At 31.9% G+C, this 18,518-nt stretch overlaps 2 protein-coding genes across 4 annotated transcripts; both read left to right on the top strand.

Annotated features, from left to right (window-relative positions):
• The first annotated feature begins 363 nt into the window (after positions 1-363).
• Positions 364-8,148, top strand: LOC140666437 (uncharacterized). 2 transcript variants are annotated; one of them, XM_072893600.1, is made up of 5 exons: positions 364-936; positions 1,323-2,118; positions 2,628-2,895; positions 4,638-4,913; positions 5,595-8,148. In XM_072893600.1, exons 2-5 carry the CDS (start codon positions 1,798-1,800, stop codon positions 5,681-5,683), a joined length of 954 nt encoding a protein of 317 aa, XP_072749701.1. In that variant the 5' UTR covers positions 364-936; positions 1,323-1,797; the 3' UTR covers positions 5,684-8,148. The 2 variants fall into 2 exon arrangements, with proteins under 2 accessions (XP_072749701.1, XP_072749710.1); XM_072893609.1 differs by lacking the exon at positions 364-936 and having other exon boundaries at positions 1,249-1,592; positions 1,686-2,118.
• A 2,142-nt stretch (positions 8,149-10,290) lies between these two features.
• On the top strand, positions 10,291-17,095 carry Osi24 (Protein). 2 transcript variants are annotated; one of them, XM_072893589.1, is made up of 5 exons: positions 10,291-10,468; positions 11,662-12,405; positions 13,241-13,360; positions 13,870-14,165; positions 14,854-17,095. In XM_072893589.1, exons 2-5 carry the CDS (start codon positions 11,757-11,759, stop codon positions 15,274-15,276), a joined length of 1,488 nt encoding a protein of 495 aa, XP_072749690.1. In that variant the 5' UTR covers positions 10,291-10,468; positions 11,662-11,756; the 3' UTR covers positions 15,277-17,095. The 2 variants fall into 2 exon arrangements, with proteins under 2 accessions (XP_072749690.1, XP_072749682.1); XM_072893581.1 differs by having other exon boundaries at positions 13,187-13,360.
• The last annotated feature ends 1,423 nt before the right edge of the window (positions 17,096-18,518 follow it).

Below are 18,518 nucleotides of genomic sequence, written 5' to 3'. Positions count from 1 at the left end.
TAAGACGCACAACTGTCGTACGAAGGTTACAAACCGGTTGCAGAAAGAGGCTGCGTTGTAAATATGTATATATATATGTAGCGTATGATATTCTGATTCCACTCCTGTGGAGAGTGCAATGGCGTTAATAGGTCGATCAATCGTCTCTCGTTCTCTTATTATCTTATTTGTTCCTTGCCAAGTTCTACTGGTTATTATATAACAATTTTAGTTTAAATATATTCTAAGGTCATAAATATTTTGCCTCTTTCATATTCCTTACTTAATTTATATTCGATTTTTTGCAGTGATGATTACAGGAATTATTTTTTAAACTTGATTGCTTAATATTTAATATTAAATATCTCAAAATTAACTCTCAATATATATATAATGTCTAATTATTTTAAATTATATTCCTGCGCTTCAATTTATAAGAAATAATAAATATTTTGATGATAGAAAAAGACAGGAAAATTGTACAATTTTACAATTTCTTTTTCACTAAAAAGAAATCGGGTTTCAGACAAATTATACGGGTTAAAGTTTCTGGTACAAAAATATTTCCTCAAAAATCAAATTATGGGTCTAATTTTATAGTGTTCATTTTCCGCTTTAGGTAGAGATAATTTACGAATTATAACGTTACCTGTGATTATATCAGATAAAAAATTGAGGATCGTTACGGGTGGGTGCCTTAGATAATGTAACGCTCCCACTCGAGGAATGTTCATTTACAATTGCGTGGAAGAGAATGTCACGGAGAAAAACCTTTTCCTGGATCTGTGAAACGGATAACTGAAGGGACATTGTTATTACGGCACGTGCGTTGCCGTATGCTCCCATTCTGTAACTACGATTACAGGACACCCTGCTTGCTAATCATGTACTGTGAATGAAAATGGAATATATAACGTTTAACAATAATTACGGTGTGGTTCACCGCTGTTGCTTCAAGTAAGAACCTTCATGAGATATCTTGATTGTCTGGCAGCCGTTAGGTTGACAATTTCATCGTGCAACTGTGATGTACCGTTAAAATTATTTTTTTAATAAAAAATAAAATTATATTTATATTTTTCCCAGGATCTATTAAAACAATCGGATAAGAAAGTCAGATTGAGATTTTTAAGATAGCTTGACATTTTTTTATATAGATACAAATGTAATAAATTTATATAATTTTTATTAAACAAATATCCTTTTACATTTTTTCTGCAAACAAAAAAATGTGATTAGAAATAACGATTAGCAAAGAATATTAATAAATCTATCGAGAAGCATTCTCTTTCGCAAAATGTTATCCGGTATAATTTTTCTGGTACTTTTCCCTCATTTTTTAGGTATTTTATTTAATGTTACAAATTCTGAGCTTGTTTTACTGTCATTACGTGGAAATTCTACGACCAACTAACCATCAGCGAATTCTCTACGTGTCTCCCAACACGTTGTATCGTATAGAGTGCAGTGGCAATCTCTCTGTACAACATTATCTAAGCCATGGACCGTTACCCCCACCGACCTAAATGTACGCCGTATAAATGGTCAGGACACTTCTCACCACTGTCAGTAAGCAGTGCATCTAATCTCGTCTGTCTGCAATGTACATCACGGTGCTGTGAAAATAGTGTGCGATCTCGTGACGTTAATTTTTTTTTTTACACTTTGTTTAACGTCATTTATGATTTCTTTTTAATTAATTACAGAACTCTCTTTCTTTTTTTCCCTGTATGGGGCATCTCGATGATTCATACGATTTACGATCGATAATGACTATACGAAAATTCGGCACCGGACAGCTGATTGTTTTCGTCTGCAATGAGATATATAAACCGATTAATTGAAACGATCAAAATTAATAGTGCAAGATTAAAATTGTTTATTTACATTATGAAGTGCGAAAATTTTGAAGTTATCAAGTGGTCTTGCAGAACCGGATGTCCAAGAGTGACCCAAATATCGTGTTGGATATTAATTCTGTTGATTATTTGTTCTCGACGAACTCACTCATTGACATTTGATAATACAACGAATCTTTTTGTTCAAAAATGCCAAACGGAATGTAGTTTGCACAAAGATTTAACAACTTGCGGGAAATACAAAGTTGTAAGGTGGTTGAATACAATAGTTAGAGAGAAGGTAAGTGTTTCCTGTAAACAATACCTCTATTAAATGTAATTAGTCTACATTGTGTCTAATTACATTTGAAAAGTTTAGAAATTAGCTCATATCATACAATGCTAATTATATAACAAATGAAGAATAAGTAATAGTTCAAAATAAATATACTGTATTATTTTATATATAATATTTTTACTCGTACATACATAATATAAAATAATAAAGTTATTAATATTATTTGATTTAACTTTGATTTATATATGATTTTGATCTAACTATATTAAATACATAATATATTAATTGCGAAATGATAAAATTTGTAAAAAGTTAATTAAAACACAAGTCGTTTAATGATTAATATAAATCAGATAATAATAATTATAATTGCATATATATATATATATATATATATATATATATATAAGTATATATATATATATATGTGTGTGTGTGTGTGTGTGTGTGTGTGTATGTAAACTTATATAATTTATAAAATTATAATTAACTGAAAAAATATTACAATTTAGGAATTTAATTATGGGCCGTTTCGAATAATAAGGATACCATCGATGCACAAGCAGTCCTTTTTGCCCTATTTACCACGTTTTCGAGCATTTAAGAGCAGCATAACGGAAACCCTGAACTTTGTTAGGGATAGCGTAGAGGATTTATTGACAAAACGTGCCATTGTATATACGGTAGACAATTCAGCAGTTACCAGAGGCTTTCCGTCGAGTTTGATGTTAGTGGACGAAGATGAACTTACGCAGATGAAAGATAAAGAAGAAGTCGAAGGTAAGATTTGCGATAGCAGATTTATCGAACGATAAAATAATAATATTAATAAATAAATATTCATGTCAATAATAATATATCTGGAAATATTATAATTTTCTATGCGTTCTTATTTTTTGATTTTCTAAATTTATAATCTATATATATTTTTATTTTTATTATATATATATATATATATATATATATATATATTTATACTTGCTGAAACTTTGCACGGAGTACGCGATAAGTTCCCTCAACATACTCCCAAAAGTACAGGCAAATCGCGCCACTAGTATTGAATTTAAAAATTCAGTCCGAGAATTTTTGGGACATACCATATATATATATATATATATATATATATATATGGTATGTCCCAAAAATTCTCGGACTGAATTTTTAAATTCAATACTAGTGGCGCGATTTGCCTGTACTTTTGGGAGTATGTTGAGGGAACTTATCGCGTACTCCGTGCAAAGTTTCAGCAAGTTACGTTCAAATTCAAGCAGTGATTAAACATTTCTCATGAACGGTGTTTGTTACGGTATTGTAAAATGGATATTAATATGGAGCAACGTGTTGCAATTAAATTTTGTTTTAAAGTTTGAATGCGACGGAAACGTTCGCCAGATTATTTTCTTTTTCCGCAAGGAAACCTTTCAACTGCAACTTATCTGCGGAAAGGATTTAACACAACTGAGGACATCTAAAAATAATAACTGAGAAGCTCTGCATGCTCGGAAAATTGAGAAACATTTTTGCATATTGTTTATTCAAAATAGTCTCCATTTATTGCTACGCATTGATCGACTCGGCATTTTCAAGTTTCGCATATCACAGATAAAATCTTTTTGCAGAATCTTCAGCGTCTCGGTTATTGCTTTTTGAATGTCCTTAATCGTGTTAAATCGATTTATTTTTCACTGCAACTTTATTTTTGGAAAAAGAAAATAGTCTGATGTACGTTTCCGTCACATTTAAACCGGCTTTAAAACAAAATTTAATTGCAACACGTTGCTCCATATTAATAACCATTTTACTATGAGTAACGCATCTTTACAAACACCGTTCATGCGAAACGTGTGAATGCTCCTTGAATTTGAACGTAGCTTGTTGAAACTTTACATGAAAGGTGCGATAAGATTCCTCAACATACTCCTAAAAGTACAGGAAAATCGCGCCCCTAGTATTAAATTTAAACATTCAATCCGGGAATTTTTGGGACATACCGTGTATATATATAGTATTAAATATGTATATATAAATATATATATATATATATATATATATATATAATAAATTTTGATGGATGTAAAAACACAAATATATATATACTAAAATTATTTTTTACATTTTGTATTCTTGAGATTCTTGAAGTTATTAAAGTCTTTATGATAATATATTGATTTCTTGTCAAAAAAGAAAAAGTGTACTTATACTGTTTTATACAACGGGACATTAAAATTCGTATCTGATAACATAATCGTAGTGAATTTTGTGCTTCTATTGCATTTGTTTCGGATAACGGGTAATGTTATGAAACAAGTATTATCACTGCAGAAACTATGCAATCTGTTACACTGTCCTGTATATTTGAAAAAAAACGGATGAATGCGACGGTGAAATGACAGTGTTTATTTCCTTGTATTTCTTGTAACGGCAACGATATTTAACGATTAATAATTTGATATCAATAGTTCTATAGATTATAATAGTGGTGTTCGAAAGATGAAAAATTAATAAATTATATTATTTTACAGGTGATTGGCGAATTTTCAAGAAGAAAAAGTCTATAATCTTTCCGGTTCTTATTATATTAAATCTAATAAAATTAAAGCTATTGCTATTACCAATTATCTTAGGAGTTCACTTTATCAAAAAGATTCTTGTATTTGGATCGATACTTTTATCGTCGATATTGGCGCATTTAAAAGTTTGCAAAATACAAAGTCAAAGTCAATATCAAGGTGGTCATCATTCACAGCAACCTTTTCATTTATGGTCCACTGCAGTGGAATCAAGTGACTATCCAACGGGTAAGAATATTTTTTTTTGAAATATAATATTAAGTAAGCATTTATTATTTGTTTGTTGCAAACTTTTAAATAGATTAAACAAAAAAAATATATAGAGAGAGAGAATAACAAAAATATTTAAGTGTTGTAATTGGTTATAATCTCAAAAGCTATTAAAAATTATTGAATTTGGAATTCTTTTTCTAATAATTCGTCGCTGCATTTGATATTCTTATGTCATGTGTGCTAATGTGAAATAAATTTCTTTACCGAACAAGAGTAACTAGTACAGCATAGTAGCTTTGCATAGTTGTAAATTATGTAGGCTAAGTTAAGATCAGCATCGTTCATATAGTGCAAATAACAGCTACCTGATGCACCTTTATAAATGAATATATATATGAAACATTGATGCTGACATCAATATATTTAATGTCAGTCGACAGCGATAAAGTAGCAAATAGTGGATTTGATTTGACATCTGTAGAGTTTGTTTCGATAACTGTACATTTGACATAATTAGATGTATTATTACTTTTTTAATCTTCAGAGAGCGCATCATAAATGTTCAATATTAATATTTGCCGTGATATTGAATTTCTTTTTCACACGAAATTGCTACGTGTTAGGAAAATACTTCTACGCCTATTTACTTAGAATTACCGTAATTTTTTAATACGCATTTTAATATTCTCTTTGCAGGATATGGACAAGATGACACTAATTGGCACAGAAACGATTACCAGTTAGGTTACACGAATTATCATTTGTTCCGCAATCCTTATGGGTGAAAATGTTGCAAACTATCACCGATTACTAGCGAAAAAATTTTATAATTCTTTCTTTTGAGTAATTTGAGCGAAGTGTGCGAGTCAATTATATTAAGACGCATGGGATCGTTAATACCTTGTAGTATAAGTAGTGCAATTGTGATTAGATTGATTTTTTGTAATCTATTTAATCACGATAATTGTGTAATTTTCAGTAAAATTGTTCATGGCAGCGAATTGGTATTTGCCGAATGAATTCCAATTAACGTCGCTAATGCTTATCTCGGCTCCGTTCGTTTGCCACCTATCTTACCGAAGAATACACACTTGCGAAATGACTTTCACATAGCTTACCGTTATTTGTGAGGCACATATTGATATATTTCTAATCTCTGAAACTTTATAGACTTTGAGAAAGGGCACGGTGTTAATAATATAACACGATGTTAATGATACATCCGTCTTTTCTTTAAATCTAACATTAATAGGGACGTATGAGAGAAGAGAGAAAGAGAGAAAGAGAAAGAGAGAGAGAGAGAGAGAGAGAGAGAGAGAGAGAAAAATAGGAAGATGAATCGCCTGTCTTCGATAAATTATAAAAATTAGCAGCGGTTTGCGCAAATATGTAATTATTTACAGTGCCAATGTGCCTATTGACCCCTGACACTAGCGTTGCGTTTGACATGATTGACCCACGCACGTTTCTTCACGGAAGCAGAATTTTTCAAGATGAAGTCGACAAGCCGCCAGGTACCAGATGGATAGAAGAATGATTCTTGGTCAAGGTCACGCCCGGATATTCGGTCGAGTACGATGGCTTCTCTGACTGACCTACTGACAGATTTGGACGAGCGCCCAGTTTCTGGCTCAAACACACGCACATAAGCTGGTTTGTGCGTGCTGCTGTGCGTATACTTTGTAACCGGCGTGTGTATATATACATACACGTGTATGACCCATGGACGGTTCGATCGAAGACCGTTATTGGCTCGTAGATGGTGCACGATGAGAGAGGCCAGTCATGTCTGTCGTCGACACATTTTAGGCTTTTGATGATTTTTAGGCTTTGGCGTTATACATTACATTATTCGATATATTTTGCTCTTACCCTTTCCTTTTCTCGCTTCATCGCTCTCTTTGACCCACCGCGCGCTCAGCGATAGGATTAATCTTACGATTAATTTTCCATTACATTTTTTATCAGATCTAACACGCATCCGTAATATCATTGAGATAATTGAGATCGATAATTTTGTTTTTTAAAGAAATTATTTTTTTTCTCTCAAATTGTTAGACTTTTTCAATATTTTTGATTGTAAGGAAAGATACTGAGCCCGTTACAAACGATAAGATGACGAAAAAATGTGAGAACTTGTGAAGTCGCCGCTTCACTGACGGCCAACAGATTGATAACGCTGTTTCACACGAGCTTCATGAAACGGCAGGAAACGCGAATCGGAAGCGACACATTGCGTATGGCTACGGATAAGCGATCGATACGCAGCATGCACTCGTCCGCAGCAACTCGACCGTTACGTTCTTACGTTATATGCGAACGAAAAAGTCGCATTAACGTAACGGACCATCGTCCATGTCACGGCGCTCGACTTACGCATCCGTATGTACATTGAACGTATCGCTCGTATATTGTACAATTCATATATGCGCGATTCATTTATGCGCGTAAGACGTAGACGAATGATCCTGAACGGTATGCGTTAAATACCGGAGATGTTCCTCAGGATGCCGTAAATGGGGTTCGCGGAAAGGAAAGGCGTGTCGGCGCATGAACGATTTAATTGGGGGTTCAGTTTGACTAGCGATCTGTCTCTGTTCTTAAAGGAAATTGTTTTTGAAATTGAATAAAATTACTGTAATAAATAAATAATTCTTTGGGAAAAAATATTCAGATATAAAACCTAAACCTGAATTTTTAGCACCGTTTCATAATGTGTTTTTCAAGTTTCAATTCTCTGCTTGTCTGTGTAAAAATGTCGAATTTGTAAAAATATCACAAGATCGACAAATTTGATGCGTTTTATGGATTTGATTTAGATTTTACAAAATTTAACATTTCCCCGCTTGGATACTTTTATCCATATTAATCTCATAAGATATTGCGTTTTTGTGTGAGTGAATTTTAATAAAACAAGAGTAGATGAATGCTAGTGTTAGTGATTAGTGTTAGTGATCGATCTTGTATTTTTTAATTTTCATAAATTTATTTTTCAAAATTTTTTAGTAACTTTTTGTGGTTAAAAGCAGATTGCGTGTTTCAGATCATTTTTCATTTGTGATTGTAGATATAAGTTAAATAAAATTATAGAATAAATTAATGTGTTCCCCTTATTTTTCCTCAGAAATGTGCACTATAATATATTGTACTTGCGAATTTCACGCTCTGCTTTGTGTCACGATTGTAACATATCGATCGATCGAGGATTGTAATATATTTACATTGTATGACGCATGTTATATCTTAATATGAAAATGTAGAAAGATTTATATTACTTGTTTTTTTTCATTAAATCTTTGCGTTTAAAAATAATGGCTTTTTTATTCAATGTTTTTTTTATTAATTTGCATGCGTGATAAACTAAACATATTTTTTTTAACGAAAAAAACCTGCAAAAGAAAAGACAAAAATATAAGTATTGGGAAATGTACTAAATGTACGACTTACGTTTTCGTGAAATAAGTAAACGAATTCGTAGGTGTGTCACGCTGGTGGAACGTGAAACTTGAATCAAAAGAAGTAACACACCAGGTTGACCCTGTTTTCATAAGGAATACATTTTTGTACAATGAAATCAGAGTAAAGATTTCAATTTATATTGTCAAATTATAAATTGTTCAAACCGCTATTAGAAACAATGTATATCAATAGTGATCATACATGAAATTTTAGAGACTAAGAAAAATTTATCACATTATAAACTTTTTTGCTGTAGCTGTAAAATGTAATTTAAAATGTTTTTACAAAAGGCTGCTTTTAAACTAAGAAAATACTAATTAAATAAGACTATTTAAATAAGAAAAAACTCTTTACTGTTATGTGCATCTCAGTTTTCATTAAAAAAATATTATTTTTAAAGATTATATTCTTTCTTTCTACAAGCATTTAATGATTTATAATGCAAATTTTGTTTGACTTTTTGCAAAGTTCTTGAGAATCTGTTTCTGTTTGAAAATGTTAATAATATTCTTGTAAAAGTCCTTTTGACATTATAACGGGTTCTTTCTAACGCTAAATACTTATTTGCAAATAATATCTCGAATCATTGGTCATCTTATGTATCACGGTGTCAAGAGTATAAATGGCAATCACAGTACAGTAATTGAGTTTAGTTCTTTTATGAAAGAACGAATGATCAATCTATCGATGATAAACCAGTTTTTCGGAGATTAATTCAGGTCACGAGTATTCAATAAAAATGTTGTTGAAGATATTCACCTCTAATGCATTAGTAAGTTCTCGAGAAAACAAGAGAAATCGCTTGTAAAGATATCGTATGTAACCATGATTGAACTCGTGACTAATTTGATTAAATTTGTACGAGTGATTTTCGCTCATGTCATAACCGAATAAAAAGTAGATCACATAGAAAAATGACTCAAAACTCGTTACTCTTTTATATTCTCTTACTCTTTTGCCAACAAATACTTCTATTGTTACATTGTATATAATCATGAAATATCATGACTTTCAAAAATAATATGCCAAGTGATTACGAATTAATATCTTACACTAATATATTAACGTCATAAGCAATCACAGTAAAAATAATATAAATTTATATAAATGATTAATGTATAGTACCTTATTCATATATGCAAATAGATACGAGAGAATAGATTTTAATTAATCAACTATTTAAATCTTGCCGTTATATAAAAAATTAATATGATAGCATAATAGTGTAAGCTTTCAGGTCAGGGTGTGCTTTATTTTGGAAATATTTTTAAAAAATGTGAATAACATTTAGAAAGAAAGAGATAAAGCTAGATCTTTCAAGAAGGAAGACTAATTCCCTAGTCAGAGATCTCTTCAAAAGAAAGTGTGGACTAAACGCGAGTTTGAGAACCCTTGTAGATTATTTAAATTCTTTTTGATTGTCTCCTATCATTCCCTGTCTTTACTGTTATCTCTCTCTCTCTCTCTCTCTCTCTCTCTCTCTCTCTCTCTCTCTCTCTCTCTCTTTCTCTCTTTATTTCCTTCTTTCTTTATCGTTCAGATTAAGATTTATTATTACTTATTTAGATTTACTAGGTTTTATAACAATTATCGCAGAAAGTAATTTCTCATTGAGCTCATTAAACTGACTGATCTAAACGCCGATACACTGTTGAGTGAAATCGCTGGTAGTAGGGTTTCAGTAGTTAGACCCGCGATAAATTCGATAAATCCTTTCTGAATGGGGAAGAATTCCCCCTTGAGGCAACGATCGTATCTACGATTCTTCTTAGGAAAGAGCAAGAAGGGTAGATTCTAAATCGATGGCGGGAACCAATGGACGAATGAACGAACGTGGTCAGCAAGAAAGGTGGAAAGGAATGGATAGAGGGACGAAGAGACGGATGGCCGGGTAACCCAGATCGGGTCAGTCGAGCCGATCCTACGGAGACCGGTTGTCAGTACAGCATTGGACTTCGTATACAGCTTTCCGGCCACTTGATCATTCAAGCGCGTTCTATCGACCGGCTACTTCTCGATCGTGAAAGAAGTCACACGACTACTGAGATTGACGCTGATCCTCCTTAATCTAGTTGCGAATAGGGTGTTGATGTCAGCGATACACCGTGAAAGTGAGTATAGGAAAATTTGCGATAAGAGATAATTGGTTAATAATCTTCTATAGACCATTTAATTAATGGATGTAGTAATCTATAGTATGAACGCACTTGTAAAAAAAAAAAAACACCGAGCTTGTTGTGTAAAATTAGATTTAAAATAGATTGATAAAAGAGCCACACTTTTTTCGTTTGCTAATTATTAGCCACACATATGTGCATATGCTTAAACTTTCAAAAAATAAAAATTGCAATCAAGATATATTTTGGACCTTTATATTATTATAGCTTATATTATATCCCATGCGTATTTTAATCAAATTTAAAACGATAAGATTGGAGGTTCTTATTGATTGAGGATTTATCTCTCTTCATTTAATTCCATTAAAAAATACATAAAAATTAATTTTATCAATGTAGAATACATTAAACTATATTTTGGATGCTATATAGTGATTATAATATTAACTCATGTAATATATAAAAATAATATAATAAATGTATGAAATTAATATATAAATAATTATAAAAAATAAATTTTCAGAAATTAATTTGTGATGAACCCACAAAAGAAAATTATAATTAAAATATATGAAAATTGATTAATAAAGATAATAAATGATTTATGCAAATATAAACAAACTGTTAAAAATAAAGTTCAATAGTTATTTGTTAATCTACACGTGTACAGCAGAATCCTGCGTACAGTTCACTCATATGGATGATAGGATCAGCTGACCATATGGAAAATAAAGGACATGCAAGAGTGATCTAGCATAACCGAGTTTTGCCTTGTGTATAGAAACAACTATAGTATAAACTGGCTAACTCGTAATATGATTTTATTAATAATTTTTCTTTTGTATATATGTACATACCGTTACGTATTTATCTTCTTAATTAAAAGATACAGTTGACATGTATTAGATTAATACAATAAGATAATAATCTTTGATTTCTAGATAACTTTGAGTTATTAATTAAAGTTATTTAATTACTGAATAGAGTAGTTTTCAAAAAGAGAAAAATAATAAAGGAATACATTTTTTAAATAGAAAAAACAATATAAGATTATTTGACGTATGTTTAGAGATGCATTGATCATTTTCTAAGTTTATTTTTTGTACTTTTCTGCTTTTTCTTCGTATATTATTTAATTCTAAAATTTTTCACTTCTTTTATTTATTCCGATACTTATTTCATTTTAGGAAACGAAGCTGCTGGTCGAGATGCAGTTCTTTTTCCATAGTAATCACAGCTAGCTAATAGTCGAGCACCTGGTGTCGTTCTCATAGATCAGACAATGGCAAGAGGGAGAGCAGCCACGATAATTTCGATTGTGATTCTGGCTGTTGGATGCCTTCATTCTATCGTGGAAGTCAAGGTCCACGCGGAGACTGCGTCCTTGAACGAGACCGTGCGTCACGATGACTTCATCGTTAAGGAAAACGTGATATCCCTCTCTCACGAATTTGAGAACAAAAGCGATTTTGAGAACAAAAATGAGTTCTCATATGATCATCCTCACAAAATGTCCGGGAAACCAACTAAATTTGACCTCGAGCTTCATACGGACGACAAAGAGAATTATCAGATTGAACCATCGAGAATGGCTAATGTCACGGCTAATCCAATTGAAATGAATTCAACGACCAGCCAGTCTCTCTCAAACTCAACAGAATGCAGAGGAAAACTCATGGTCTCCTGCATTCGAAAAGACTTTTCGGATTTTCTCGATCGACTGTCACAAGTTGACACGTACAACGTAACGGAATCCGTGCAAATAATAAAAAATCCTGAAGCAGATGTCACGTGTAACGAACAGAAGAATAACGCGAAGCCGGATTCGAGTCTTCTGGATAAGGTTCATCGCTACGCCAGGACACACGTCATGAAGATACGACTGAACAAGGATCTGGGCCTTGCTAGCAAAGCCAGGACGTTCTTTGGTTGTGAGTTTCTAGATTGCTTGCTACTGGTTTTAGTCGCGTGTGTACTAGTGCCGTTACTTTTGCCGACATGAAAGGTGAATTTTTGAAATTGCATCGCCGGGAAATATCACAATCATTAATCATAATCATTATCATTAGCCATTATCCGCATGTTGTGGCGCTCGTCGCGAAGCAATTACATAATTTGTAACTGATGCAAAGTGAGAGTAATTGATTTTTATGCAAAAAGAGAATATAAACTATGTTGTAAATTTTGCTATTTCACTTCGCTTTAATTTTCCACTTTTCAATTTTATTCTGAAGATACATGCTAAATAATAATATTCTTTTTCTCAAGATTATTGTCTTCCATATAGAATTTCCGGGGATGAATTCATCAATTAATTTTTTTCTCAATTATTTGATAAGCAACGAATCTAGTACGCTCGTAGACATAATCTGGCATAAACAAAATCAGGGTGTCAGAGAGCTTTAATTTCATGAATGGAGCTTTTTTTTGGAGCTAAATTAAGGTTGGGTCAATGCTAATTGGCAGAAACGCGAACTAAACCAGCGATGAAACGGGTATAACAAGGAAAAAAACAAGGCGTATAACATTGTGCGAGCGGTGAAATTAATTATAATTAAACGTGGGGATATTTTATCCACACGTAGAGTGTTTCAGCAAAATGCGTGGCACGCGGAGTTGCAGAAGTAGAATATGAAAATGTGATGCTGATTGCGCAGCATGGCTTTCAGGGCTAACCGCAGGGCTTTAACGAGCTGGTACTTTTGCTTTCAGCCGTCTTTCAGGGAAAGAGTACCTTTTTAACAGGATTCGGACTTGGTTTTCTAGCGTTCGGTCTGAAGAAACTATTGCTACCCCTGTTCTTTGGCATGCAGATAATTAAGAGTGTGTTACTCGCCCTCTTCCTACCGAGTATTATCGGCAGTATTGGTAATATTGTTGGAAAAGGTACGTATTTTACGTATTTTTAGTTTAAATTAAATTGTAAGAGTAAAGATATTTCGAAATAATTAGTAATAATTAGTAATATAATCAGCATGACCGTCTTTTATTAATTTAAAATATGTTATAAGTATCTGCAACATCCGGTAAGTCTAACTCAAATGAAAAACATCCATATACGAGATTACTTAATATTGAAAAATATTTTATATAAATGATCAATATTTCAGAGAGATATAATAATTGTATATGTGATTTAATTTTAAATGAATTTAAACAAAATCTTAACTTAAAATTTAGAAGATGAAAAAAAAACAAGTTAATGTTAGAAAGGCAAAAGTAGCAAGATAATGCAACAATGTTATTTGTATTCAGAGAGACCGGTTTTATCTGACTCTTCTTTTTAAGGAATGTTGTTGTGTGGAATTCGCATAGTAACACACATTAATATTAATTTAGAAAATGTTTATCATTAACTAAGTATTATACAAATGTGTGTTATGTTAAAATTACAGGCGTTTCCTCTTTTGCACAATCCTCGCATACCGCGCCCGTACCACCCGAAGAAAATTTCGAGTTCAAGGATAACACTGACCTGTACAACGACGATTATTTGACACGACAACCTGTAGGAACATTACCAGCATCCGCCATGTACGACGAGAGCATGATGCAAACGCAGAAGAGCCCGGATATTGCATCTCGTTATTCATTCGTCGACGCAAAAATATCGCACGCAAATGCACTTTCGGATCGTTATTACACGCGCCACGTGGCTTCACATGGACTTTCTAAAAAACAGGACTTTAAGGTGAGCTTTTTTTTAAATACGTAATATACAGTTATTATTCTCTTTCTCTTTGTCTCTCCCCTTTGTAAATGTCATCCGAATAAGATGTCAAATGCATGTTATTACACAATTTCATGGACTCTGATAACAATAATGCGTCTCTCTTCATTATTTAATAAATATTATTAAATTATTATTAAAATATTATTTAAATATAAATATATTTATCACATAAATATTATTAAATTTTTTTGTTAAATTAATTAACAAAAGAAATTTAAATAAACAAATAAGTATCGGGATTTTCTAATTAATATTTGGTAGAATATCTAATTCTTATTTTAAATAATTTTTTCCAACTACTAGAAAATATACCTTTTGATTTGTACACATTACTATTTCATTATCACAGTCATTATCATACTCACACTTCGGAAGAACTGTTTATTGACGTTTACATAATGAACTAGGTAAGTATACCGTAACAATACATTTGTCTTTCATTTCTATTCGACCGCTTCTTCATATTATCAACGATTAGCGCGATGGTATGTCTTCCACTTTTGACACTCTCGCCTATTGAGATTCACGCGACCCACTTTCTTACTGACTTCATTTCTTCAACTTGTTCGACAAGTGCGGCGCCTAGTCGTTGCATGTAACAGATACGAAGACCATTAAATGACCACACATTGATTATCGGTGGCAGGTCTTCCACGAGATTCCGACGAGCTCCCTGCTCCTGACCAACTACGACCCGTTCTATTCACCTTTATTGTCACGTCTCGACGCCGTCTTCTCTCGTCTCGGCCACAACACAGAAGGTTGCAGGGAGTATGCGGTGTGCGCGATGTATCGGAGTCCCGCGCGGTACGCGCCATACTCGAACCTGGTGTCTGCCCAGCTGTCCAGGGAGTTGAACGAGCTGAGGAAACCCAGCAGCGACAATCCCGACGTTCTACGCTTCTTCAGATACATGAAGGCCGCCAAGGACGGCCAAGATGGCGTGAAATGTGAAGAGATCTATGCCGGTTGCGCGCATGGTCGTGAGGATCAGGTTCCGAAGCAAAATCAAGCAATGTTGGCGACATATCAAGACATCAACAAGCTTGTCCAGGCCAGAAAGATCTAAGAGAACGTATTTTGTCTATTAGCTATCAATTGCGAATGCGGTAAAGAGAGAAGATGTATCTCGGATTTATTGTAGAGCTTTAACAGAGAAACAGCAGCCTGCAAAATTTCGATCGAATTTATTAGTGTTGTTGCTAAAAAAAATTAGCATTCGCTCTTAATTCGTTCGTAGATTTTGTACGTATGTAAAATTGAAGGAAGAGATATTCTCTCTCTTAGTGATGGATTATTACATAATAGACAAGTGCTCAACTGAAGCCTCAAGACGCAAAGATACGATTTTCATTCCTGAGATAATTTATTAATTTTTGGTTTTATTAATTTTAGATATTAAGAGTAGTATTTAACATTCTTTAAAACTTTCTCGGGGTTTTAGATTTTAATTTTAAGAGTCTTAGATAAGAGAACTTGAAATCGATTTGCGCTTGGGGCTTTTGTGAGTCTTAATCCAACACTATGAAAATTTTCAATTTCTAAACTAAACAAATTCTTGATGTGTTATACACACAGTTTCCTAAATATTGTTAATAACTTGCTTGATTCCATATTTCCATATATAAGTTCCGGTATTAAGTGACACACATAAATCTTTAAAGATTGAGAACTTTTAATAATTACCTTTACGAAAATTCAGAGACGTTATTAACATAAGGTGTTATTATCATAAAAAACTAAAAATTATTAAAAATTATTCTGCAACTTTTATTTTATCTTTTGCTGTTGCTTTTTTATTATGCTAACTAAATTCTGTTTTTAAAACACGTTTAATAAAGGATACAACCATTTATTTAGTAAACAATAGTAATTATCGTAAATACGTGAAAGAAAGCGCATAAGAATAAGAAATATCCCGTATATATATGTATTTTTTAAGAAAGCTGGTCATACATAATTGTAAACAATTAATAATTAACGTAAATATTATTTTCAATGCATTTTTAAAAGTGGAAACTGTGATGATATAATGAAAGAGCTCTTCGATTTATGAAACATTCAGTTTTGGATTACGAGAAGACTACATGAATCTACTTCTCACATAGCAAAGCGACAATCTTTAAAAAAGAGCTACAATATAACTCATTAAAAAGTTATTCACCGAAATGAGAAACTAATTGGTTAAGAATTTAACGTAAATGAATTATTATCCCAAATATGTAGATATAATGTGCGTGTTAAATAATTGTATTTAATTTAATTTAATTTTTATTTGTAGAGTTATTTATATCAAATAGATGCGAGATTTAATTTTGCGATGAACGATAATAGACTTTGGATATTATTTATTTATATGACATAAGTAATAAAAATACTATATTCGAGCGAGATACATACCTGTCACACAAAGAGTACATATGTATTTAGATTAACAATGTTATTAAAAATTTTGTGATTATACCATATTTATACAATATATTTATAAATTAATGCATAAAGTACTTTCGTCAAAGAAAGATATTTGGCGTCAGTCACATAATAAAACTGTGCAATACGTTACAGTTTTCAATATAATCATGTTTATATAATATATAATTAAATCTCCTGTTTAAAATATAAAGCGGTTAAGAACAAGAGAAAGTCTTTTGTTTTATTAAAAATGCAAATTGTAATAATTTACTCTTTAAAAAAAGTGTATGGAGTTGTGGAAAGTTGATTGTTCGAAAATATTTTATCTTTTTGCCATGATGTCTATCGTGATACGCATTATGTATTATTTCGCATCAATGAAAATCTGTTATTGAGCGAGGCTCGTATAATTTGACAAATTTAATTGAAATTGAAGAAGAACGGAGGCAATTGTAACACTTCTCTCGAGGTTACAGTAATATATATATATATATATATATATATATATATATATTTAATAGCTTTTTTAATAAGTGCGCATAGCGTGTCGCTTACGTCGCTGAGCGAGTGATGATCAAATCCGCTTATGATGTGTTGCTTTTGCCATTGATGATATTTAAAACATAAAAATCACTCAAACAAAAATATCAGAAATGTTTATAAAAAATTAAGGCGTCGAATGAAATAGATATTATTGATAATATATTATTAATAATATATTATTGATAATGGATATGATTGATAAGCAATAAAATAAAATCTATTAAATCCGCTTGTAGACAAAAAATTGGTGAAGGTTTAAGAAATAAGAGAAATATTGCTGAAAATGATTTTAGCAGCTATTTATACATTCAATTAAAAAAAAATTATTTTCAAAATGTTATTCTTAACACAAAAAATTGTTATAATAAATCTGATTACTGTTGAATAATATAGTAATAATAAAGCTGATGACTAAAATAACAGTTGAAAATACATGAATGGCAGTCACGTAGCACACGTAGCTTTTATATGTTAGTCTCATAAAAGCAATATGGAATATATTAATTAATGAAATCTTTTATAATATATAAAATTGCGCAAGATCAAAAGAGCGGCGTATCAAAAGCAATAAATGTTAGATTATATGTGTAGTGAGATTTATGGTGTAAGAATTATGAGATGAGAAGAGAAAGAGCGGCGATGAAGAAAGAATGATTTCCTGATATGGCGATGACGCACCTTGTAAACTGGAGATGAAAGTACATTGACTTCCTCTCTCTTACAGTGACGTACTTTCCGTCTGTTCCTTCAAACTACCTGGTTCCGGCTCTAATTCCGGGCACTACTTTCACTTTCGATTTTTGTAGATGTTCCTGTTCGCTGTTCTGGGAACGACTTGCGGATCCTTCCCCCTCTCGGATAACAAAGCGGTTTGTCCATGTAAATATAAAGATGATGGTGGGTTAGGGCGTCACATGGCATTTGGATAACGCAGTGTCCAGCACGTATTGACGTTTACAGTTTATTAATTATTTAGAACGCCTAGTATTTTAATTTATTAAATTTACGCTCTACTTATTACGAAGAGGTAAGATAAACATACTTTAATCTATGTGTTTTGCATAAATTTTTTATCATTTTTATAATTATAAATTATATCCTTTAATTAATTTTGTTTCTTTATACCGGTTTTTAAATTTATTTCATTTATTGCATTTTATTCATGCACTTTATTTACTCATTTATTAAGTATTTATCTATAAGCACTTGATGCACTCATATTGGTTTATTTAAAAGAAATACACTGATATCATTACTGATAATTTCTCACAATTTTATAGAATAACAATCCACTTTGCAATTTTACAAATAACAAAAATGATTATAAGGTATACATTACTATTATTACTCAAGTGG

Source organism: Anoplolepis gracilipes, chromosome 1 (genome assembly GCF_047496725.1).
Source record: "Anoplolepis gracilipes chromosome 1, ASM4749672v1, whole genome shotgun sequence".
NCBI lineage: Eukaryota > Metazoa > Arthropoda > Insecta > Hymenoptera > Formicidae > Anoplolepis > Anoplolepis gracilipes.
This window is presented reverse-complemented; position numbering and strand designations above follow the sequence as displayed.